Raw genomic sequence first — 25,141 nt, 5'->3', positions numbered from 1 at the left:
TTTTTTTAATTTTGAGACAGGGTCTCACTAAATTGCTTAGGGCTTTGCTAAGTTGTTGAGACTGGCTTTGAACTTATGATCCTCCTGCCTCAGCCTCCTGAGCCAACGGGGTTACAGGTGGGTGCCACCGGGCCTGGCTGCAAAGGCAACTAGTGCTTTCAGCCTGTACACAAATCCTCCTCAACATCAACCCACCTTTTGCCTAAAGATATTTGCCTGCAACACACAGTCTCAGTTCATGTCTGTTTAATACCTTGGTAGCAAATTCTGGCCTTATATCTACCAGACATAATTCAATGGATCCTCAAGTTGTCCCCAAAGCACAGGCTTATCTTGGATTTTTCAACTTTATGCTTTTACTCTCCCAACCTTCTAAGACCATCAGTGCACACCCCAAAGGCCATGGCCTTTTTCCAACACTTGGAAATCCCTAGAGGTGAACACCAGTGTTGATTCTCCTCCTGACAAGCACTCTGGTGGAGACACATCTGCTTTTTTTGCCACTGCTTTTGATTGATTCATTGTGTCACCCAAGCATTTCATACAGTCCTGCAGACCCCAGAACCAAGAGAGCAGCTGTCTCTCAATGTGGAGACAGCCCCTTAACAGCATGGAGGTCAAAAGCCCAACTCCAGAGCAAAATGCCTGTCTTTAAATCCCAGACCTACTCTATTTGCTGTGTGAGCTGGATAACCTTTCTGTGCCTTGGTTGACTCATCTCTACGATGGGGGCAATGACAGGTAATTATTGAGTTAATATATCTGAAGTGCTTGGAACAGAGACCATCACACGTGTCAGCTGCTAGAACTCTATCTAAAATGAGTGAGATATCATGGTTTTGCTGTCCAAGGCATGGTCAGCAAACCAGTGTAGTGTAGTGGCCCTGCCTGGAAGTCAGGGTTCTGTGCCCAGCTGGGTCCCTGGGATGGCAGTACTGGGGACATGTGGGTATGTCCCTTCCTCTGTGACTGTCCTTGGTACATGGTGGGCTGTGTTGGAAAAGCAGACTCAGTCCCACCTCAAGCCTGCTCACTCCAAATGTGCATGTTTTTGGTACAGGGGACTGAACCCAGGGATGCTCTACCACTGAGCGACACCCCTGGTCCTTTTTATTTTGAGACAAGGTCTTGCTAAGTTGCTTAGGGCTTTGCTAAGTAGCTGAGGCTGGCCTTGAACTTGCCATCCAGCTGCCTCAGCATCTCCAGACACTGGGATTAAAGGCATGAAGCATTGCACCTGGCAGAATATGCATTTTCACATTCATGCTTGAGAAGCCCTGGCTGTGTCCTCCATCCTGAAACTGGTGCTAGTACTGGCCAGCAGTTCAGTCTGCAGGTAGGGCCCCATCCCTATTTCTGGAACTTGGGGGTCAGAATGGAGCCAGGTGCTAACAGAGGACCTGCATCTTGCACTCCTCTCACCTTGGCCTCGCTGCAGCTGTCTGGCCCCCTTGGGCTCCAAATTTGCTGTTGTTCAAGTGTGTACTTGTGACTCCCCCTCCCTCAGGAGGTGTTCTTCATGGGGTTTTAACAAGTCCCATACATGGTGACATAAAACATGAAGACATCTTTTAACCTCTCTCCCCCATCTTTCCAAAGTCCTCATCCCTATCCTGGACCAGCCTTACGGTTTAGCCCATGAATTCTAGGTCACTGGCCTCAGGCTGAACTCCAGTCTCTGGGCAGGCATTGGTCCTCCCGCCAGCTGGGCTGAGGAGTGGGTGGTGGCGGCCTTTCCTAAGTAGCTCCTCCAGCCCGAGAAGACAGACTGGATTTGGGACTGGGAACGGAGCCCAAGGGAATGAAACACACATTCTTCTTGGATCACCCACATTTTTGGTTTATTTTTGGTAATGGGGATTAAACCCAGGGGCACTTAACCACTGAGCCACATTCCAGCTCCCCCCATCCTTTTTTTTTTTTTTTTTTGTATTTTGAGACAGGGTCTCACTAAGCTGCTTAGGGCCTCACTAAGTTGCTAAGGCTGGCTCTGAACTTGCGATCCTCCTGCCTCAGCCTCCCAAATTGCTGGGATCACAGGTGTGTGCCACTGCACCCAGCTGGGCCACCCACGTTTTCCCAGCGTCCTCAAGATACATGCATTTGGTGTGAGCTGCAGTTTTCTTTTAGGAAGGAAAGAGCTACATTAGGAGGGGGCATGGATCCAGGCAGCCTGGTGAACTGTGGACAATCTCCTGGGACCTGGAAAACCAGGTTACCATTCCCTAGCCATTAAACCTGCTTGGACCTTGGGCTCTTCCTGAGGGGATTCCAACAGATCAAATCAAACTTCTTAATACCAGAACTCTTTAATGAAATCATCCTGATAAGCCCAAGATAGAAAAAACCAACAAAAGTGGAGTGGGGAACTCAAACGCTCCGTGCCTCAGTTTACCCATCTGTAAAGTGGCAACAACAATTCTGCCAACCGCACTGGACGGCTGTGAGGACTAGATGGGGTGATGGTTGTAACGTGCTCAGCACACTGCCTAGCTCACAGTGAGAGTCTGTGAAGCGTTTGTTAAATAAACTGCTCTCAAAGCAGAGGGTGAAGGTCACCTACAGGGAAAACGAGAAAAGGAGCCACGCTTGCGTTACCTGTCTGAGCCACCTGGCCAAGCAGGGGCACTGCCCAGCTCCCCCTGCCCCCCAGAGCCGATGAAGGCTGTGCCAGGAGGTCCCTTACCTGCCGAGAGGAGGTGCTGTTAACGGGCTCGGGCACCGGTGCAAGAAGGCCGGGTGGGTTCTTTTTGTGAACGCTATTCATACCAGGCATTTTAGTGATTTTACAGGCTTTGCTACTAGTGCTCGAGTTCTTACGCTTTTTTCCTTCTGATTTGTCAAAAGAGAGGGGCAGAGAAGACACGGCATTGTGTGAGGCCAGAGAGAGGTCCCCTGTGTGGAGCGCAAGGGAGGGCACAGAGAGGGGACAGGAGTCACTGCTGCCGCCCACCGTGCCCACCTGTCTCACTATGTCCGCGGGGCCGCCGGGCAGCGAGGTCCGTCCTGAGGGCTCCAGCTTGGCACTGAATGGGCTCACCCCATTGTTTGAGTTGTGCACAGACAGACTGGTATAGGGAGGGGCCGCCTGATAGGAGTTCAAAGCGGAACTGGCATTCAGGACACAGTTCTTTTTGTGGGGCCCTGACAATGGAGACGAGAGGGAAGGCGGCAGGGACAAGGAGGAGGAGGAGGAGGAGGAGGAAGAGGAGGAGGTGGAGGAGGAGGAGGAGGAAGTCGAAGACTGGGGCTTCCTCTTTTTGTTACTTGGAGACTCGTCGCTACGGGTGGACAGGTCTTTGACTTTTGAGGATTTGCTGGTTTTGGTTTTGGATGGCTTGTGGGATGGGGAAGGGATGACGGCTGGTATCGGGGACACGGCAGATGGGGCCTTGAAGGTTGAGTCCATGATGCTGAGGGTTGCGGCCACATGGGGGAAAGCTGTGGTGTGGGACATGAGGACGCGCGGGTCCGGCGATGCCACAAAAGCTGCGTCTGAGAGCATGGCTGATGTCATTATGTAAGAAGAGGTGAGTCTCGAGCTGATGGGAGCTGAAGGAAGATACACAGCACCGGGGTTGCTGAAAGGCTGCAAAACGGATGCTGGAACAGGGGTGGTGATGTGGGCTGCTGGCGAGGGCATGGGGCTATCTGCCGCAGGAGGGATCTTCCTAAACACGAGAGAAGAGCCAAAGAGAAACAGTGAGACATTGGGTTGGCATTGCTCGGGAGGCTCAATGAAGTCTGAGCATCAGGGCCACAGAGAACACCCCGGCAGGACCAGACTATGGAGAATGAAGCCTTGGTGGATGGTAAGAGCTGAAGGATGGCCCTTCCTTATGCTGCCCCATTGCAACATCCAACAACTATTTCAATCCCTTTGTGGGTTTCCAGATCCTATTCTCCATGCCTGTACTGGAGAATGGCTGATTTGGGTTTATCAATCAAAGGCAATGTTATTTAGAACATACATATTTCCAGCAGTCTTCCCTCCTCTCTTTCTTTCTTTTTCTTTTTTGGCAGCGATGAAGGTGGCCTTTAATGAGAAGTGGTCATTTCACATTTAGGTCCCGATTTGAAGTAAGAAATGGGAGGACAGGGCTTGGCCACCTGGAAGTACGGCTCAGAGCTTCCACTTCCGGCTGCTGTACCCTCTTTCCATGTTCCCCACCTGGTATGTAGCTAGAGGTACTCTGGGGATAGCCCCTCTCCATGGGCCAGCACCCTCCTGCTACCTGCAGCCTCTGGTTACTCTGGGGAGGCATTTCAATGTTAGCTCAAGGTCGCTGGCTCCATATGGCCACGGTGGTCAGGATCTTGGGAAATGACAAAGATGTCAAGTTACCCCTATCCAGGACTGACATTTTTTCCCTCTTCATCCCACCCGACCTCAGCTCCCACCAAGGGCTATAACGGAGCTGCCCTTCAACAGATCCTCCTGGCCCCTGTCAGGAAAAGGTGAGAATATGGGGACACTTGTGTGTACAGAGAAGGGGACCAGAGCTTTCTAGTTTGTTCTGAGGGTAAATGCAGGCTATGGTCGGGAGGACAACATATGGATAGGAAAGGGGAAAGCCACTATTTTCTTCTTCAGTCTTCCTGGAGCTGGGGTAGGAGGTGTCTAAAAGCAAACTCCCTGGAGCCAGGGTTAGCATCAGGCAGGGAGTCATTCTTGGGGTCTCTCTGCAAATTCCGTCTTTTGACTTATGCTAGAAGTGGCTCCCACTTCCAGTCTACAGCCTGGGGGATGCTCTTGCTACTCTAGGGCCAGAAGGAGGCATAGCAGCTATGGGGTCCCCACATGTTCCTCATTTTGCTGGAAAGAACATTGACCTCAGGAGCCCAATGAATGTTTTCAAGCCAGTTCTTTCCTATTTCTTACACTGCTCCTTTCCCTGCTCCCAGCAAGTTTGTTCTCCTGGGCTGATCAAAAATCAGGAACTAGCTTTCTTTCTCTGAGAGCAGCCCTTGAAGGCAGGACCAGCCTAGGGCCTGCACCTTGGATGAGGCCTCTCCCAACCCTCCCTCTGGAGGTCACCCCGCAGCTGGCTCCAGACCCAGATGCCAAGGAACTCTGGACAGAGGCCACCCTGAGAAGTAAGCACCTTTCCTCACATTCCTTTCTCTGACAGTTCCCTTCTCTGCCTCTACTTGGTGGAGCCTGTGGCTCCCATCTTCAGGGTGGAATCCAGAGGAATCCTGAATACAGAAGCACAGCGTACTTGAATGTCAGACCCAGGAGATCAAATATAAGAAAAAAATATTGCCAAACCCACAGCGGCTATGATGGCATTGGGTGGCCTGAAGAATGTAAAAGCTCCTTTTGGCACTAAGCTAGGTGCTCCATAAATATTTTTGCAATGAATGAATGAGTGAATGAATGGATGGATGGATGGGTAGGTGGATGGGTGAGCGGGTGAATTCTTAGCAGCAACATAACCGGATTGTCAGGGACTATGCATGCTGGGCAAGGACTCCCATAGAATCAGATTGGAAAGGTCTACATACATCCTGAGAATTGAAATTGTCTGCCACTGGCACTGGCACTGGCACTACACCTACCATCCCTTCCTTATTTTTGGTCAGTGCTAGGGACTGAACTCAGGGAGCTTTACCCCTGGCTGAGTTCCCCAGGCCTTTTTGTATCATTTTGGAGACAGGGTCTCGTTAAATTGTAATCCTCCCATCTCAGCCTCCTGGGTAGCTAGGATTACAGGAGCGAGCCACCATGCCTGGCCATAATCCCTTCCTAATAGGGCTGGGGAACTTTTCTTAAGAGTGTGAGGCATCAGCAAACTTTCTTGCTGCCTTTGTTGCCTTACTCTGGTACTACAGGCATCCCACTCAAACCTTTCCTTGGCTCAAGTTTCCTTACCAACTAAAGTAGAGCTAGAAATACATAGTGGCAGAGGTTTGGCAGCTAACAGGTTATTTACAAATACCAGATAGGGCTCATTTAGGGAGGAATCCACTTGACGACCTTGAACGGGATCTACTTTTAATTCCTCAATTTATATTTTCCCCATTAAAGATAAAAACTCATGCTTCAACTTGGGCCAACAAGCAGAGTTGATGTCCTAAATCACTCCTGGACCTCACTCAGGATGGGAATCGGTGTTACTTTTGGCATACGTTCTATTCCTTTCTTTCCTCTCCCTACTAATCCTCAGTGGTCAGCTGGGGCAGGAGGGAACCAGGGCAGAGGAGAAGTGGTGCAAGGGGCTGTCCCCGGGAACCCCTGTCTCCCACACTGAACAGTTTGTGTGTTTTCTAGGTGCCAAATGGCCGTGGGTTTTAGCTTTGCTGGGCTGTGCCCTGGTGTAAGCCTTGCACACTGGCCTAGGGAAGTCCTGTACAAAAGCCCACAGATGCGAATGAGTTCCTGACAGTGCCCATCCTCCCCTGCCAGCTGGCGTGGAGATCCAGATGCTGACCTGGCTGAAAGAGAATACTGTGTTGGCGTCTCCTGATGCAGAGTTAAATGCTTGTTAAAGAAAAAAGTGTCTTGGCCGTTCCTTTTCTTCCTAATGTCTTCCATGCCCCCATCGGCTGCCATCCCTCCAGGTTCGGGCCCGTCGGGGCCTGGGGTTTGGGCAGCGAGGTTAAGAGGGCAGCGTGGTGCTACGCTCTCCAGAGTTGACACCCAGGCAGCCCCAATGTTGCTCAGTGACAGCAGATTGGTTAGGCAAGTCCTGAACAGGGGGGAGGGACCTGATGCCCTGTGGCTCGGGCTTCTGTGCCTGAGGAGGAAAGGAATATGGAGCTTGAGCTGATAGGACACCAGGGAGCGAAAGACAGATCAACACATTCCTTCCACGTGTCCGGGATTTACACTTCCATAACACAGGGCAGCCAAGAGCTGAGAGACTCACCAGGGCAGGCTGCCATCTTGGGGGAACAAGCCCAGAAGGAGAGATCACTGAGCAACTGAGAACATGGTCATCAATCCCACACACAGCAGCACCCCTGGGTTGCATTTTGGAGTGAACACAAGTAGAGGTCAAGGGTGCCCTTTAGCCACACTGGGTAGTCACTTATGTGAGAAGAAACGATAGGCTTCTCTTGTGGCCCTTTCTTAGTTTATGTGAAATGTCAACCTATCGTCCCAGGTCCCCTGTGAGAGCTCAGTGCATACACAGAGGGGCTCATGTCTACGAGTTCATTGTGTAAAGGGGCCGAGGTTCCAGAGCTGCTGGGAGAGGAGGGAACTGAGGACTGGGCAAACTGTGGATGCCGTTCCCTCCCACTTCTGGGGAATGCCTTTTCTGCCTTTCCAGGACCGCTCTGGGCGGGGGCGGGGTTTCAGCTGTTGGCTTTCCTGGACTCTCTGGGGCCAGACTTACATGATCCATGCTTCCATGGGATTATAGTATCTTCAGAGCTCCTGTTGGTAGGAGCAGGGTGGGGGGACACCCAGAGGCTTACATTGTCAAATGGCCAAAAGGTAGCTCTTTGTGTGTGTCATGGTTTGTTGGGGTCTAGGCCTGTTGTTCCTTCATAATAGCATTCTATCCAATCGAGGTTTCTTCCCTTTTGTGAATCCCCTATTAAGATGAAAGTAAATTGGGAAGTGTTGGAGAATAAAGGTCCATAGAGAAATGGAACACAGGTTGGAATTTAGGGAAGAAAACGGGACAAGCAGAGGTGAGGAGGGGGCCCAAAGATAAACTTAACCAACTTCACAGCATTGCTCAGGGTCTGCCCTGTTGGCAACCACACACATTTTCCCCACAGGACAGAAAACAGTTAGAAACTGGTCTATAACCAATTATAAAATCTTTAGTATTGCTATTGTATCATTAACATTACTAAAAGCATATTCTTAATATCCTGAGATGCTCTTAATAGTAGTAAAAAGGCCCTGTCAAAGAAATATGGTCTTATCTAATATCCTTTTTGTTTAGATTAGAATATTACCAACACAGAAATGATCTTCAAAGAGGATAAAAAATATATATCTAGCACATCATATGTATTTCTAGAAATCTTCAGGCAAACCATGAAGAAGAGCTGACGTTGAAGAATTAATCACAAATCCTGATTTCAGACTCTCTTTGCTCTGTGAAAATGCCAACTGCTGACGTTTATGTAGAAGTTAGGGTTCGGGTGACTGAGGGGCAGCTCTGACCTTACACTGCCCAGAACCTGCTCACTTACTTCCACATCTGTGAATTCAAGTGTTTCTCTACCATGGAGTTTAGTGCGAATCGAAAACGATCCCATCTTCTATCAAACACATAGTACCCTCGTCCCATGAGGCGACTCCCGAATGAGCAAAACTGTGAGGAAAACAAAATTTTAATTTTGATTACAGGTTAATAAGCTAATATAAACCACACAGAGAAAAATAACATTTGCATAAAAACACACAGGGGTACCATTTTACTCAAAATAAAGAAGCAAATAGTACTGAAGCCAAAAATGTTTCTGTGGTGCTGTAATTTGAGCTTGAGATATTCTGCAGAACCTCACGTTCTATCCCAACAATAGCTACGTTCAATCTTCCTTGGCACCAGGGCCACATTCTCGACTCCTGGGATTGGGCCAGCATTTTAGGTTAAAAAGCAAACAACCATCACAAGCAGCCAGGGAGACTTTTCAGAGCTTCATCTGTTCATCACATCATCCATCTTCTCAAAGAATTTGGGGCTCCCTGCCTCCCATCCTTGTAATGGGAAATGCTGGTTCTGGTGCCATGGGCCATACCTTCCTACGGATGTCACAGAGGTCACAGAGCCACTTCACTTCTGACCAGGCTAATGCCTTCCTTTCCTAGTCCAGACCTCAGCTCCCTGCATTGGCCCTTGCAGGCTGCCTGGGGCCACAGCATGCTTCCACGCTTTTGCTCCTACTGCTCTTCTGCCTCTCCTGCTCTCTTCTCTTTGACAGTCCCCCACCCAGTGCACTAATCAAGATTCTCATTTCCAATAGGCTCATCTGATGGATCTTCCCCTGCGAGCTCCCCTGGCACACCTACTGTATATTCTATTGTACTTCACCTTGGATTAACTATGTGGCTATTTCATTTTACATATACAATGCTTATGTACCTGATGGCTATAAGTGTATAAATAGCAGGGACTCCATTCTCTTCCTCCTCTGTATGAGAATCATAAAGGTTTGTGATAAAGAATTGATCTGGTTGGGTGTGGTGGCTCATGCCCGTAATCCCTGTGGCTTGGGAGGCTGAGGCCGGAGGATCATGAGTTCAAAGCCAGCCTCAGCAAAAACCAAGGTGCTAAGTAATTCAGTGAGACCCTGTCTCTAAAAAAAAAAAAAAATACAAAATAGGGCTAGTGGTCCAGTGCCCCTGAATTCAATCCTGGTACACCCCTGACCTAAAAAAAAAAAAAAAAAAAAAAAGATTGGGGAGACAAAGCTCCTCCAAAATGTTTAAAGAAAACCATTGCATTTAAAATTGATGGCTGAAATATAGTCATTCAAATGTTTAGCAAACACCACTTGATCATAATATTAGGACAACTGGAAAGCCAGAAGACAGAATGGCCTCTGAGAAGGTGACATTAGGCTGGTCTACAGCTCAAACAAGTTTGCAAATGATTCCGTGACTCAAATGCAGTTTTCCCTGCTCCTCAGCCCTGCAGCAGTTCCCTGGCCTCTGTCCCAGACATAGTGCTGACTGGCACCCACTCCAAAACCCATCTGGAACCAGCCTTTGGAACAGTTTTTAGGAGAAAATGTAAGACCTTCCCTTTGTTCTGTTTGTGCTTGTGTTTGGGGGATTTTGCATTAAAATATTAGTGCCCACCAAATCTGGTATCACTGATGAACACGTTTTTGTGCCCCTATTGGCTAAGCAGGAAAATGTACCATGGAATTTTCCAATGCAGAAGCTGATCTCCAGTTGTTTGTGGGAGTTGTTCTAGATCTAGACATCATTTTCTTCCTTTCTTTTTTAAAAAATGTTTGTTTTTTAGTTGTAGTGGGACACAACACCTTTATTTATTTATTTATTTTTATGTGGTGCTGAGGATCAGGCCCAGAGCCTCACATGTGCTAGGCGAGAGCTCTAATGCTGAGCCCCCAACTCTAGCCCCTAGACATCATTTCTTCCTTCATCCCAATTGCTAAGGACACATTAAGTGTTTATTACAAAAATGATTTAATGTATTAATTGGCCATGAGACTAGACAAACCAAAGAAACAGATCGGTGGCTTTTCCACTTAAATCAGCAAAACATTAACGGCATACAAATGTGCCATGTCCAGAGTTTAGCTAACCTACTACAGCAGCTTGTCCTGGGGATGAATATCTTGATGTCCTCCAGAGTCTGGCCTTCTGGGAGAGCCCATCTCTCTTGCAGACTTGGGACCTCTTGATCTTGGTTCCCCACCTCCTATCTAACTCCACAAATAAAAGACAACACAGCTGCTGAGGCTCCCGTTCCTGATTGGCATACTGTGCCCTCAGTGGGAAGCCGATCTTCCCTGTGGTCACCGTAGGCCCTGCGGGCTGCCAACCTTGCCCACTGCATCTACTCTCACCTGGGCCTGTCTTCCTCTTGCTAAGAGCACCACACCTTTGCTTTGATATCTGACATGGAGCAGTAACAGGGAAGGTGTGTCCTTCCCCAGAACCTTGGGATGAATCATGGCTGGCTTCACCTGAGGTCATTGCAATTCTTTCTTTCTCTGCCACTAGTATAGGGGTGAGCATGTGACCTGTTTCAGGTAGATATATAGGGGAAGTCTAAGGGCTTCATAGGAAGATTATTATTATTATTTATCATCATCATCATCATCATCATCATTTTTTGGTACTGGGGATTGAACTCAGGGATGTTTAACCACTGAGCAACATCCCCAGCTCTTTTTTTCTTTTTTAATTTTTTTTTTTTTTTTAGTTGTAGATGGATACAATACCTTTATTTATTTATCTATCTTTATGTGGTGCTCAGGATAGAACTCAGGGCCTCACACATGCTAGGCAAGTGTTCTACCACTGAGCCTCAGCCCATCCCCAGCCCTTTTTTAAAAAAACTTTAATTAAAAAAAATTTTTTAGTTGTAGATGGACACAATATCTTTATTTTTTTATTTTTATGTGGTGCTAAGGATGGAACCCATTGCCTTACATGTGCGAGGCAAATGCTCTACCACTGAGCTATAGCCTCAGTCCTTCCCCAGCTCTTTTAATATTTTGTTTAGAATTACAGGCTCTCTGAGTTGCTCAGTGCCTCATTAAGTTGCCTAGGCTGGCTTTGAACTTGCAATCCTCCAGTCTTGGCCTGCCAAGTTTCTGGGATAATAGGCGAGTGCCACAACTCCTGGCCAAAGATTATTTTTAACTGAGAGAACATGTCATCTTGGAAGGTCCATTTTCTGTGTATCCCTTTTCCATTCTGTGCATAATGCCACTGAGTGAGGGTGTGACCCTGGAGCCACAGTGGCTGCACTGAAACCACACACAAAAGGCACTGATGGCTACAGAGGTTGCTCTTTAATTCCATGACATTGTGGAAAAGCTGAATCAAGCATGGAAGCATACACCTCTAGCCTTCTTGCTTTGTGACTTAATTAAATATCCTTCATGTGTATGCAGACAAGTTTTCTACTACTGGCAGGAAAAGGATTCCAAGTCATTCCTAACTATTTCTGTACAGGATCATGAGGCTATCTCAGGCTCTAGATGAGCGACAGGTAACCATCATCCCCAGAACGACAAAGTGGATGTGGCCTTCATTCATCACACAGATAGGAGGGAGGAGGAACTCACTCTATCATGGTGGAGGATTCATTTAACTTACTGGTCCTGAGATCTAGAGGTAAGTCAAAGCCAATCGTGAACAGCTCAGACTGGCACCAGAGCAAACCACCGTGGTGTCCCATGTTCCAGGCCCCCTGCATCTGGCACCAGAGACTTCCCTTCTCATGTGCTCAGAAGGCAAATATATACCAGCCTCTAGTTGATGCCTTGATTTCCCACTTTGATTTCAATGACCTGATTTGTTAAAGTGAACTATTAAGGATTTGGAAAGAAAGTGCCCTGTTTGTTATTAAGCAATCATGCTGACACAAAATACTTCCTCCATTCCTCAACTCCCCCCACCTCCATTCCTCTCGCTCTCAGTTCTTTTTTTTTTTTTTAAATACACCAGATGCACTTTTTTTTGGGGGGGGGGTCAATGAACCTTTTAATCAATCAATTAATTGATTAATTAATATGCGGTACTGAAAATTGAACTCAGTGCCTCACACATGCTAGGCAAGCACTCTACCACTGAGTTACAACCCCAGCCCACCCTCTCTCTTAGTCTGGCACCATATGGTCACAGTAATAACAGTATAACTTAGAACCAGTAGGGAGAACACCAACGAGGGCTGGTACCTGACACATGGCTAAGATGGGTGGCTTCCAGAGGAGCCCTGCTAACTTTGGACATCAGACACTTCATTTTTAGATGGACAAGGCCAAAAGGTTAGCTCCTGAGTTCATTTACATAAATGTCATTTCTCAAACATTTTCACTTCCAGGTGGGTGGGCCATAAGTACCCAAGTATTTAAAGGATTATAATCAGGCAGGAGCCCTTTCCTTTCTTTCTGTGATGTTCAAGGGCATTTGTAATGCCATCACTTAACCTCAGGGTAAGCCTTTGGTAAAGCTCAGTGCTGACACCCTCTCCTTAGGAATTCGAGCCTCTGCCTTGATCATCAAAGTGCCTGAGTGAGGATGTGACCCTGGGGAAGCCGTGTGGAAGGGAACAGGAGGAGGCCTACCGCAAGAGGTCTGGGATGGTGCACGGAGAACTGACAGTCCAACCTCTCAGATTCGTCGCCTCCGTCCATCTCCCCTTCATCACTGGACAGTCGGCTGGTGAGGTCACCTCCAACCGGGGGCAGAGGGGGCTCTGGCGCGTAGCCGCTGTGATTTGAAGACGCACTGCTACTTATGCTATTTGCAGATGATGGTCTACAGGCAAGAGTGGAGAACAAGCAGAATCAACTTTAATGAGGTAAAAAGAGCCATTCAGTCTCCTGGTGCCCAGAAAGCAGCCTGATTACTTTTGTTATCATGTCAGGGAGGACTGGTAGAAAGCAATTTTGCCAAAGGAAAAAAGTTAAGGCTGAAGGGTTAAGTGACCAGCTCTCTATAGTAGGTCAGAGGAGTTAGGTTCTCCCCTGCCTGCTTCTGAGGGGCATGATCCAGGCAGGAGCGGAAGGCCCAAGGGTGAGCAAAACACTATCAAAGAGTTAATTGAACCCAAACTATCTTCTATAAATTCACCCACCTGCATGTAAAGTGATTTGTACTCACCACACGGGTATTTCCCTTAGAAAGTGATCTTCCAACCAGGTGAACAGGATCAGACCAAACCACAAAATACCAGTAATGAAGAAACAGCCCCATGCATACTGTCCTTGCTATTCAACCACGACTTTCAGAAACTGTTATCACACTGGCATCATAAAAGCTGTTGTCCCAGTGATAGGCCACTCTTTCCTGACCCCAATGCCATGCCAGTGTCTTAGTCCTGAGCCGCGTGTAGTTAAAGAGCATCTTCTAAGAATGAGTGCTTCAGTCTGATTTTTGACAAGCCACTTTCCTACCGCCTGGCATGGTTGGCTCCTCGTAGGTGTTGAGAGATTTTTCTCAATGAAGGAATGAATGAATTCCACGAATATAAGGAAATCTAACAGATGTCATCTCAATTATGACGAAGCTTATAAAAAAGCAATGTCACAATAACAGGCAGCATTATAGACTTCCTAAGCAGTGAAAAGCAAGACAAAACAAGGCATAAAGAAACAGACACATCCATATTAGTGAAAAGTTTGAAAAGAAATAGTTGTTAGTGGTCTTTACTACTCAACATTTTTATCAGTTGATTGATGTGGGAGGAAAAAAGTTTTGGGGAAATCAGGTTTTTTTTTTTTGTTTTTTTTTTAAAAAAGGAAATCATTTTCTGATTTCTGCTTTGAAAGTGCCTTGCCCCCATCACATGAAGTAGCATTTTTGATTTGTCACCCTTTTCTCTCATTTTCACCCTGTGTCCTTTGTTGCTTTGAAATCTCAGGTCTCAAATACCTGAATGCAATCAGATTCCAAAGCACGATCATTTAAAAATCACAATGGTGTAAAATGACCCAAATGTCCACCAATAGTTGAATGGATAAACCAAATGTGGTATATACCTGCAATGAAATATTATTCAAGCCTAAAAAACATGTGAAAAGTTTTAAAGGTTATATTTATTTATTTATTTGTTGTTTTTAGATATACATGACAGTAGGGTGTATTTTGACATATTATACATACATGAGTGCAACCCATTACAATTTTGATTCCATTCTTGTGGATCAACATGATGTAAGGTTACACTGATTGTGTATTCATTTTTTTTTTCCCCCGATGGACACAACATCTTTATTTTTATGTGGTGTTGAGGATCGAACCCAGCATCCTGCGCATGTAAGGCGAGCATGCTACCGCTTGAGTCACATCCCCAGCCCTGGTTGTGTATTCATATGTGAGCATAGGAAAGTTATGTCCGATTTATTCCACTGTCTTTACTATTCCCATCCCCCCTCCTTTCCCCTTTGTCTAATCCAATGAGCTTCTGTTCTTTCCCTCCCACCCTCCCTTATTATGTGTTAGCATCCATGTATCAGAAAGACCATTCAACCTTTGGTTTTTAGGGACTGACTTATTTCACTTAGCACGATAATCTCCAGTTTCATCCATTTACTGGCAAATGCCATAATTTCATTCTTCTTTAAAAGAGCTGAGTAATATCCCAAATGTATATATATACCACATTTCCTTTACCCATTCATCTGTTGAAGGGTACCTAGGATGGTTCCATAGCTTAGCTATTGTGAATTGAGCTGCTATAAACATTCATGTGGCTATGCCACTGGAGTAGGCTGACTTTAAGTTCTTCGGGTATAAACCTAGGAGTGAGACAAGTGGGTCAAATGTTTTTTGAGGCATCTCCATACTGCCTTCCAGATTGGTTGCACCAATTTGCAGTCCCACCAGTAATGTATGAATGAACCTTTACCCCCACATCTTCACCAACATTTATTATTATTTGTATTCTTGATAACTGCCATTCTGACTGGAGAAAACATGTGAAATTCTGATACCTACTATATTATGGCTGAACCTTGAAGGCAGCATGCTAAGTGAGATCACCAGCACAAAGGACAAACACTGTATGATTCCACTTACATGAGACAGAACAGTGGTTATGAGATGCCAGAGGGAGGGAGGGATGGGGAGTAAGTGTTTAATGGGTAAGAGTTTCAACTGCAGTTGAGAAAACGTTCTGGAAATGGGTGTGACATGGCTGCATGTCACATATGCATATGTGTGTGACATGGCTGCATATGTTGAATATACTTAGTACAATTTAAAATGATAAAATGTCAAATTTTATGTTATATATATTTGCTACAAAACAAAACAAAGCCAAAAGTAGTTTTTCAGCGTTATTATGAAAATTTCATAGGAATGACAATTTATCATTGACACTCACCTTCCCATAATTACAAAAACAAGGATGCCATTCATTCTGCATGCCAAAGGTCTACAGACCAAAGACACATCTCCCCAGTCCTCCCTCGATGCCTACTCTTCTGGACTGGGAAGAGAAGCTGCACTATTACAAGCCTACGGCTTAAGATCTCAACGTAAAACAATTTAGATGATTCTCAAACAGAAGGACAGAAAACATCACACATAATCCTGCTGCCCAAGATCAAGTGCTATTAGTTTTTTGATTTATGTCCTTCAAGACTACTCAATTTTTTTTTTTTTTTTTTGTACCAGGGATTGAACCCAGGGGCTCTTAACCACTGAGCCACATCCCCATCCCTTTTTATATTTTATTTTGAAACAGGGTCTTGCTAAGTTTCTTAGGGCCTCGCTAAGTTACTGAGGCTGTTTTAGAACTTGGGATCCTCCTGCCTCAGCCTCCCAAGCTGCTGGGATTACCAGCATGCCCTACCATGCCTGACTCCTTGACTTTTTTATTTTAATGTTTTCCCAACTTTAATAAGGTGCAATACATTACACTTTACATAATAAACAAATAGCTACACATATTGAAGGTGTACAATGTGGTGATGTGATATATGCATGTTTGTGAAATGGTTACTATAATTGATTAACATATCCCTTACCTCCACTAATTACCATTTTTTTCCCCTGGAACTGAGAATTAAACCCAGGGCTTTGTGCGTGCTAGACTCTATTGCCAAGCTGCACCCCTGGCCCTGTGTGTGTGTGGGAGTGGGAGTGGGAGTGGTATGGGGTTTGAACTCAGGGGTGCTTTTTAATTTTAAGATATGAATGTTATCCCTATATTGCCCAGGCTCAAATTTATAATCCTCTTGTCTTAACCTTCTGAGTATCTGGGATTGTGGGTGTGTGCTACTGTGCTTGGTTCCATTTTTTCTTCCCATGGTGAGAATCCTCAAGATCTACTTTCTCAGCAGATTTTAAGAATATAATGTACTATTATTTAGTGTAGTTACCAGATTCCCCAGAACTTATTCATCTTATAACTGAAAATTACTCAGACCTATCCATTTCCCCTCATCCCTCAGCCCCTGGAAACCTCTGTTTCCATGAGTTTTTTTTTTTTTTTTTTTTTTATTCTACACACAAGTGGAATCATACAATATTTGTCTTTCTCTATCTGACTTATTTCACTAGCATAATGCCTTCAAGGTTCATCCATGTTACTGAAAATGTCAGAATTTCCTTTCTTTTTTATGCCTGAATAATATTCCATGGTGTTATATGTACCCAAACTTCTTTATATTTTAATCCATCAGCAGACACCTAGGTTACTTCCATATCTTGGCTACAGTGCCTAATCCTGCAACGAACGTGGAAGTGTTAATCAGGGCAGAAACACATACACATTTATTTCTTGGTCCCTCCCCCAAAGCCAACTAAAATGACAGCAAAGGAGTAAAAAAGACATTATCCCTAAGAAACAAAAAGATCAGCAGGGATATGTTGGTAGTTATGGTGATGACTTCCCAATATCCATTTAGCCCCACACCAATAGCAATCTCTCTAATCTTGCTTACTAATGATTGGTTCAGAAAAGGTCATGAGAAATAAAATGACATTTATTTTTTGGGGTGGGGGATTTTGGAAAGACTTTTCCGACTTTTAAAAAGAAACACTAGGCTTTGGTGGAAGATGTTGATCACTGGAGAGGCTGTGCATGTGTGTGGGCAGGGGGCATAAGGGAAATCTCTTACTTTTGGGTCAGTTTTCCTGTGAACCTGAAGCTGCTCTAATATAAGGAATTAGAGAGAGAGAGAGAGAGAGAGAGAGAGAGAGAGAGAGAGAGAGAGAGAGAGAGAGAGATCCATAAGGAAAAGTGGTCCTGACTTCATCAGGACCTAAACAGGTGGAGAGATGACAGAGCTCATGGCAGCTGGGCTGACACGCAGGTCGTTTCTACCATTGCATACCACCAGGTACCTGGCTCCTGCCAGGACAGCTCCTCCCTACCTCAGTCAACTTTCTTTCTTTGTTTTTGGTATCTGGGATTGAACTCAGGGGCACTCCAACACTGAGCCACATCCTCATCCCTTTTTTGTATTTATTTAGAGACAGGGTCTCACTGAGTTGCTTAGTGCCTAGCTGTTGCTGAGGCTGGCTTTGAACTTGTGATCCTCCTGCCTCAGCCTCCCAAGCTGCTAGGATTACAAGGGTGCACCACCATGCCCAGCTTCAGTCAACTTTCTTTCTTTCTTTTTTTTTTTAAACATTTATTTTCCAATTGTTTGGACACAATACCTTCATTTTATTTATTTTATTTATTTTTATGTGGTACTGAGGATCAAACCCAGAGTCTCACACATGAGAGGCGAGTGTTCTACTGCTGAGCCACAATCCCCGCCCTTCAGTCAACTTTCTAAAAGAAAACAAAGGTTTTCCAGAGAAAAGGAACTAGAGAACCTCTAGATATGGGGCCACCAGGCTCATCTGAGGGCAGGAGTGGGACATAGGGCTGTGGGCTCTCCTTAGTCAGGGTGCCCAGGGTGCCTATCTCCAGACACCCTGCCAGGCATGGCTCCTCGTTTTGAGAAACTGAGTGTCCTGGAGAAGAGGCTTAGATCTCGCTGCTGTGAGCCCTCAGACAAAGGGCTCAAACAGTCCCACATACAGACTTCCACCGGCCTCTTCTAGATATGAATAGTCAGGGATTGCCCCACCTTCCTGGAGAAGACCAACATGAGACTGACCAGTCAAATGTCGAAGGTGCAAACACACAAGTGGAACAGGCCTGGATGAAGCAAAGATAATGAGGAAAAGAGGAAAAACTGAAAACCTATCTTCACAGATACTCACATGGTATTTATTGCCAGGCTGGGGGAGCAGCTCAGTGGTAGAGTGCTGCCTTAGCAACACAACAAAAGAATGGTATTACTTCGGAGAATTGATAGTGTCTTGTAAAATATCACAAGGAACCATCAGATTAAAAAAGAACCAGATAATAAAAAATGTTAAATGTATCATAAATGTATTATTGAACACACAATTTTGAAGGTGAAGTAAGAAAAATCTTTTAGAAAGTACAACCAGGACTTTTAAAGAGAATTAAAACATTAGGCTGGGTGAGGTGGTACACACCTGGAATCCTAGTGGCTTGGGAGGCTGAGGCAGGAGGATCACAAGTTCAAAGCCAGCCTCAGCAATTTAGTGAGGCCCTAAGCAACTTAGGAACCTGTCTCTAAATAAAAAACAAGAAAGGGCTGGAGATGTGGCTCAGTGGTTAAGCACCCCTGGGTTAAGCATCCCTGAGGGGAAAACAAAAACAAAAACAAAAACAAAAAAACAAAGAAATGTCCCACAAACCCTGAGAACTTCTAGAGTCCCAGACTTCAGAGATTTAAACTGGTGACATGCAAAGAAATGGGCATCAGAGTAATAGTGGACTTCATGATAAAAACTTGTGATGTTAGAAGTCAAAGGAAAAGTGTCCTGAAAATTCTGCCGAGAAATGATTTTTAATCAAGTTATTATGCAGATCATCAATACGTGTGTGGGTAGAACAAAAACATTCTCAGGTGTGTAAAGATTCTAAAAACTGATCTGTGCCATTCTTCGTAGAAATACACTGTAGGTGCTACTCCATCAAAATCAAGGAGCAAACTAAGAAAGAGGGGTACAGCAGGACCTGGAAACATGCTCTGTCACAGATGGAGCGGAAAGATATTCCAGGTGGGCAGGAGCTTTTCCTTCTAAGTCAATACCATTTGATTTCTGAACTATGAGCCTACATTACTTTGATTAAAAAATGAAGTCTAATCAAGGAAAACATGGTTGAAACACTAGTAAACTCCAGGTGCCAAATAAAAGAGGGGAGGAGATGAACAGAAGAGACTTCTGAGGAGTAAGTGAGCCCAGGAGCCATGTGCTCTTGTGTAGAATGGACTCCGAGTGTGTGTGTGTGTGCGCGGGGACGGGATGGGGGACGAACTGTGGGAATAGTATGCACACTGCCTAAAAGAGTCTGCTGGAACCAGCATGTCTCAGAAAACACAAGGCGTGGGCAGGAAGGGATGGGGATTGGGGCCACTAGTCACAAGACAGTGTTCACAAAGTCACTGGAGGTTGCAGCTTGCCACCCACTCTTTCCTCCTCGACACTGCATCACCCGGCCCCTCTCCACCTACCAGCTGAGACTAAAGACAAAGTCTGGGATGGTGGGTGCCTGTCCAGAGCCACTCAGAAATTCAGGGAAAATTTCACCCCACCACTTTGAGGAACTATAGCATCCGCCTGTCCCAGGGTTCTAGGGCAGAGAGTCGAAGGCGATGACTTTAATCGCATCCTTTCCCTGTGCCAGGCATGTTACATACATTTTCTCATCCCAGCTAGCTACACGCTGCCTTAGGTGAGGGAAAATATTATCTGCTGTCTCAGATGAAGAAACTACTGGCAAAATTCATAAGAAATGAGATGTTCTGCGCCTGTCTGCTTGATCGCAAAGTCCTCCCAGACTGAGAAATGGACAGACCTAAGCCAAGGAGAGAAAGGGCTTGCAGCAGTGTGGTGAGAACGTGATCCTAAAGAACTGAGTTCTTCCACTCCAGGCTCATCTCTGCTCTTACTCGGGGACATGGGGCCTTCTGCCATGCTCCACGTTTCCCTTGGGAGTCTAAGAGTCATTGGGCTTTGCCATTTAACACTTTAGATCAGACGTGTGAGCATCCACAACATGGGGGATGGGCCCAGATTGTGCTGGCCCAGGCTCCCCAGCCTAACTCTTCTTCCTTCTTCGGGGGTGGGGTGGTGGTGGTGGTGGTGTGTGTGTGTTACAGCCTGGCTTGTCAGAGCCCAGCTCGACCCTCTGCCCTCCTCTTCCTTTTTAACAGATTCCTGGTGAGTTTGGCTGAGCCAGTCATCTAATCATCCTTGGGCCCTTCAGGGCAAGTGATGTGTGTTTTCTTAGAGTTGGGGACAAAGAAACACAGCACATGTTTATGTGCTACAGTTCTGGTGACTGTTATCTCCCAAGGTTCGTATGGTGGAACCTAGCTCCCAGTGAAGTGGTGTTGAGGGGATGGAACCTTTAAAAGGTGGGGCCTAAGAGACAATTAGATCATGGGGGCACTGGCCTCAGCAGGCATTCACGCTGGTCTCTTGGAGCATGTTGGGTCTCAGGAATGGGTTAGTTCCTCTAAGAGTAAAGTTGTTATAAAAGACTGGGCCTGGCTTCTCCCTGATCTCTTGCTTCCTTGCTCTTATATGTTGCTTCTGCATATGGCAGTTTCCCTTTCTGCTTCTCTGCCATGTGTAATGCAGCTAGAGGGTCCCTCACCAGAGGCTAGTACTAGGCTGTTTTGATTTTCCAATCAGCAGAATCATAAGTCAATTTAACCTTTTTCCCTTATACATTCCCAGTGCTAGGTATTTTGTTATAGCAACACAGATGGACTACGTATGTCGTTCAAGGGCCCTAAGAATGCAGGCAGAGGACCAGAAGACAGGCATATAAAGTCAGGTAGCACCAAGGCCTTCATTTACTCACATTGCTTCCCTTTGGAATACTACTACCACTTACAGCTACCATTAATTGAGTAGTACATTATGTGCTTGGTACTTTTTCACTTAACTCTTATTAGCTCCATTTTATAGATGAACAATCTGAGGTTAGAGAGGCTAACAATCATGCTTAAGTTTATCTAGTTACCAAGCATGGAGGTGAGATTTTCACTTCAAATCCTGTTCCAACCCTTGTTATCTAACTCACAGTTTTCTAATTCTAGACCCAAGTTCCTTTTTTAGCAATCCCTGACAAGAATGGGATGCAGTTCAAAAATATGAGAACTAAAATATTTTCAAGGTTATTAAAAAGATAGGTAAGAAATAAATTCACACACGGTAGCATTTCCTGTAAAGGGAATTCATAATTGGTAAGGATTACAATAATTCCATTCACATGTGATAGATTCCTTCCTTTCTTTCTTTCTTTTTTTTTTTTTTTTTTTTTTTTGCCAATCACAGATAGTGTAGATGAAATATGTTTCTTCTTCTCCTTTTTTTTCTTCCCCATGTGGTGCTGGGGATCAAACCTAGGACCTTGCATATGCTGGGCATGTGTTCTCTGAGTTACATCCTCAGCCTGAAATATATATTTTACATGTATCATTAATATCAGTAAATAAACATCTTTGTAAGTTTAGTGTGATTATAACATTAATCTCTGATTATGCTTTTCAATCTCTGATTGCATAAGATTCCAACCTAAAGTAAGTGCCAAAAGGAACAGAACGATGAAGATCCTTAAGACTCTACTGCCTGTTTTATTTTTTAATAACCACTCCCTTTGACTCTGTTAACCCAGGCACCACTTCTGGGAGAAGTGCCTCCGTGGCCAAAAACCAATGGAGGAATGTTTAATAAAAGGTTTTCATACTGGGTTCCCTTGGGGAATCTGAGGTGATGCCTTGGAGGGCTGGGGACAATGGTTCTAGGAATGTGTGTGATGAGAGGAGGACTAACTTGTCTTCAGGTAAGGCAAGGCTGCTTCTATATTGGGTACCATGGAAAGTTGTATTGAAATAAAAATATTCGATAGGCACAAAGAATTTGAAAGTTCCTAAACATAGTCCCTCCCCACCCCCACCTTATCAGTGGTTTCACTTCATAGTTCAGTTACCCATGGTCAACTGATATCCAAAACTGTTAAATGAAAAACTCCAGAAATAAACAATTTATAAGTTTTAAATTATACACAATCATGAGTAGTGTGATGGAACATTACACGGTCCCACTCTGTCTCACCTGGGGCACGAATCATCTATTTGTCCAAAATGTATCCATGCTGTATATACTACCCGCCCATTAGTCAGTTAGCAGCTGTTTTGGTTATCAGATCAACTGTCACAGTATAACAGTGTTTGTGTTCAAGTAACCATTATTTTATTTAGTCAGGGGCCCATAGTACAAGCGTAGCAATGCTGCCAATTCCGTTATGGTATATATTATAATTGTTCTATTTTATTTTACTATCACCAATTTATAAGTTAAATTTTATCACAGGTATGTATGTATTGGAAAAAAAAAACAGTATAGATAGGGTTTGATACTATCTGCAATTAAATATCCACTGGGCTCTTAGATATGGGGGACTACTATATACAGAGACCTTTCCAGAAGTTTGGAACAGATTATTTCTTCAACTCTAAAACAAGGGTAATATCCTTAATTAATACCCGGCATTACAGTGAGAAGTAGTTATAAAATGATCTTGCAAAGTGAGTGATGGCAATGACACAACAGCGGCTGTGACGATGGGGTGGCAATTCCACCTGACTGCTCCCTCCTGAATGTCTGAAGCTTCGAGTGGCCATAATGACAGAGGGCCTCTGCTGTCAGACTTGTACCAAAGTGCAAAGTGCATGAGGGTGAGAAGCTGGTAGATCAGGATCAACTGCCACCAAAGATTAATTTCTGCTTTAAAAATCAACTCCCTGCTCTTCCTTTCTAATGATGTTCTCTTAAAGCCTACTTGCTTATTGGACAATTACTCTCCAAGACACATTGCATGCATGAAAAAAACCATCAGATAAGGTCATTATCTCTAGTTCTCATTGAGTATTATTAATGTTTCCTTTTTATGCAAAGCGTGGATATTTGAGTCTTATCTCATTTCCTCAACTCTAAATTTTTGAAAAGCAGAGCCTAGGTTCATTTTTCTTTATGCCCCTACCTGAGAGAGACTAACCTGGTACCTTGCTTATGGAGTTATAATTATTCAGTAATAATATTTCAAAATAAATATTATATTCCCTTGCTCCATTACCTGGAAATTGGTCCACTGCCCATCAAAACAGACATTTGTGGATTTTAAATTGTTTTAATCCACATGGGCTTTAGTTCTGTTTTCTGTTCAGGACAACCAAATAAAACCCCAAACAGGTGGCTCAGAAGAACAGCTTTCTTGGCATGTTACGGGTCCAGGTTTTTATTTCTTGCTCTATAAAAACAGTTACTGCCTGATAAAAGGTTTGCTAGAAAGGCTGCTGCTGCTACATATGACAAAGATGATGATAATGACAGCAGTAAGATCTGTTGAACACTTTGTGGCAAGCACTGGGCTGAGCCCCTTATGCACATGATCTCATTTGAACTTAGAAGCGCCTTATGAGGTGCTATTATGATTTCCAATTGATGCATGATCAGACCACACACACCGCACACCCAGCCAGGTAAAATGCCTTGACTAAGGACTCAGGTCTTCTATCGCCAATGCAGGACTTACCTGGGAAGTACCGAGTTAGGTGGCCTGGATTTTGCAGGGGATGCAACTTTTGGTTCTGGCCCCGAGCTCCCTGAAGATCCCAGCAGAGACTCCTGCCCTGGCCCGGGTTGATTTGGAAGTATTTCCCTGGTGGAAGTCAGGAGGTGCTCTTTAACTTCTTTCTCCCGGGACTTGGCTTTGTGTTCCGCCAGGAGGAGGTCAAATTGCTTTTTCCGGCCCGGGACTGCCCTCCGATGGCTTAGCGAGTGTGTCTAAGGAGAAGAGAGATGAGAAGCACAGCCTCTTTGATCAGCACATAAACCTGCTTCCCCAGGCCCTGCATTTCAGAAATAGCAATCATGGGAATTTAGAGGTGCTTGAAAAGTCAACTTCAAGGCAACAGCTCCTGCTCTGTGGCTGGGAAGAGGCAGAGACCACACGGACGCAACCATGCCCTACACTCCTGGTGCTAAGAAGCCAAAGCTTCCTCCAAAAACCTGGCCTGAGATGACGAGCTTCAGCGCAGAACCCATGACAACCTCTCTGATGAAAAGGCAACCGCGAGGGAATGCTAGAGTTAATCCAGGTGCAGGTGGGAGGCTCGAGTCGGCCCAGACAAACCGAGCCACCAAGCAGAGAGGGCCATAGCCTCGATCCCAAGAAGCACTAGCAGTTCAGAAGGAAATGTGGGGCTTTGGGCTACCCAATAGCGGCCGCCTTGGGTCCGCTGTTCCCCTGGCCACCCCGTGTGGCTGGATCAGGGGCGCGGCATCTCATCCTCCCCTTCAGGGCGCTGCCGCCGCCGCCGCCGCCGTTCCTGCATACATTAAAACGTAGCAGGCTTTAGAACCGCCTGTGAGTGCCTATAAATACAATTTACTGTCTGGCCTCCCAAGTAACAGGGGAAGCCTAGTTTTTTTTTTTTTTTTTTTCCTCTCCTTAAAAAGCCAGCCAGCTTGAGGCAGGCACTCTGCTACCATGGACGAGAAGAAAGCATTTCCCTTACAAAGAACAGCTGGAGGTCATGTCGAGGTTCCACACCCTGCCGTGTGCAGAGAGTGGCATGCAAACATTTCGACAAAGGCCCCAGCAAGAGCAGGAAGTATTTTTTATGGAAAGAGAAATACCTTGCAGGTGAGGGATCTTGTGCAAGGTTTCTTTGTCTCGGGATCCAATACTCCACAGTGTTTATTTGGGTCAAATTCTCTCTCTGGTTTAAGAAACAAACAAAAAATATAAGAAAAAAGGAGACTAAATAGGATTTGGCATTAAGACTACAGTTTTAAAAAATGCACATTTGCACCAACAAGTGAGACATTGTCAGGCAATCTGTTTTTCCTTCTTCTTCTTCTTTTTTTTTTCCCAACCGGCTGCTAAAATGCCTCAAGACCCACGTAGGG

General features: G+C 45.2%; 1 protein-coding gene across 8 annotated transcripts in view; it reads right to left on the bottom strand.

Moving 5' to 3' along the window:
* The window catches only part of Atxn7l1 (ataxin 7 like 1), a 236,872-nt gene that overhangs the window by 5,693 nt on the left and 206,038 nt on the right, over positions 1-25,141 (bottom strand). For 3 of the 8 annotated variants that reach the window (XM_076834698.1, XM_076834718.1, XM_076834729.1), the window contains 5 exons: positions 24,869-24,951; positions 23,763-24,013; positions 12,739-12,931; positions 8,158-8,279; positions 2,339-3,671 (listed from right to left, as the gene is read on the bottom strand). In XM_076834698.1, the coding sequence (XP_076690813.1) occupies positions 2,537-3,671; positions 8,158-8,279; positions 12,739-12,931; positions 23,763-24,013; positions 24,869-24,951 (1,784 nt within the window). In that variant the 3' untranslated portion in view covers positions 2,339-2,536. Of the gene's footprint in view, positions 1-2,338; positions 3,672-6,434; positions 6,741-8,157; positions 8,280-12,738; positions 12,932-23,762; positions 24,014-24,868; positions 24,952-25,141 lie in introns of those variants that run through there. The other 5 variants (XM_076834751.1, XM_077110607.1, XM_076834740.1 and 2 more) reach the window with 4 other exon arrangements.

This window comes from Callospermophilus lateralis, chromosome 1, assembly GCF_048772815.1.
Source record: "Callospermophilus lateralis isolate mCalLat2 chromosome 1, mCalLat2.hap1, whole genome shotgun sequence".
In the NCBI taxonomy this organism is placed as follows: domain Eukaryota; kingdom Metazoa; phylum Chordata; class Mammalia; order Rodentia; family Sciuridae; genus Callospermophilus; species Callospermophilus lateralis.
This window is presented reverse-complemented; position numbering and strand designations above follow the sequence as displayed.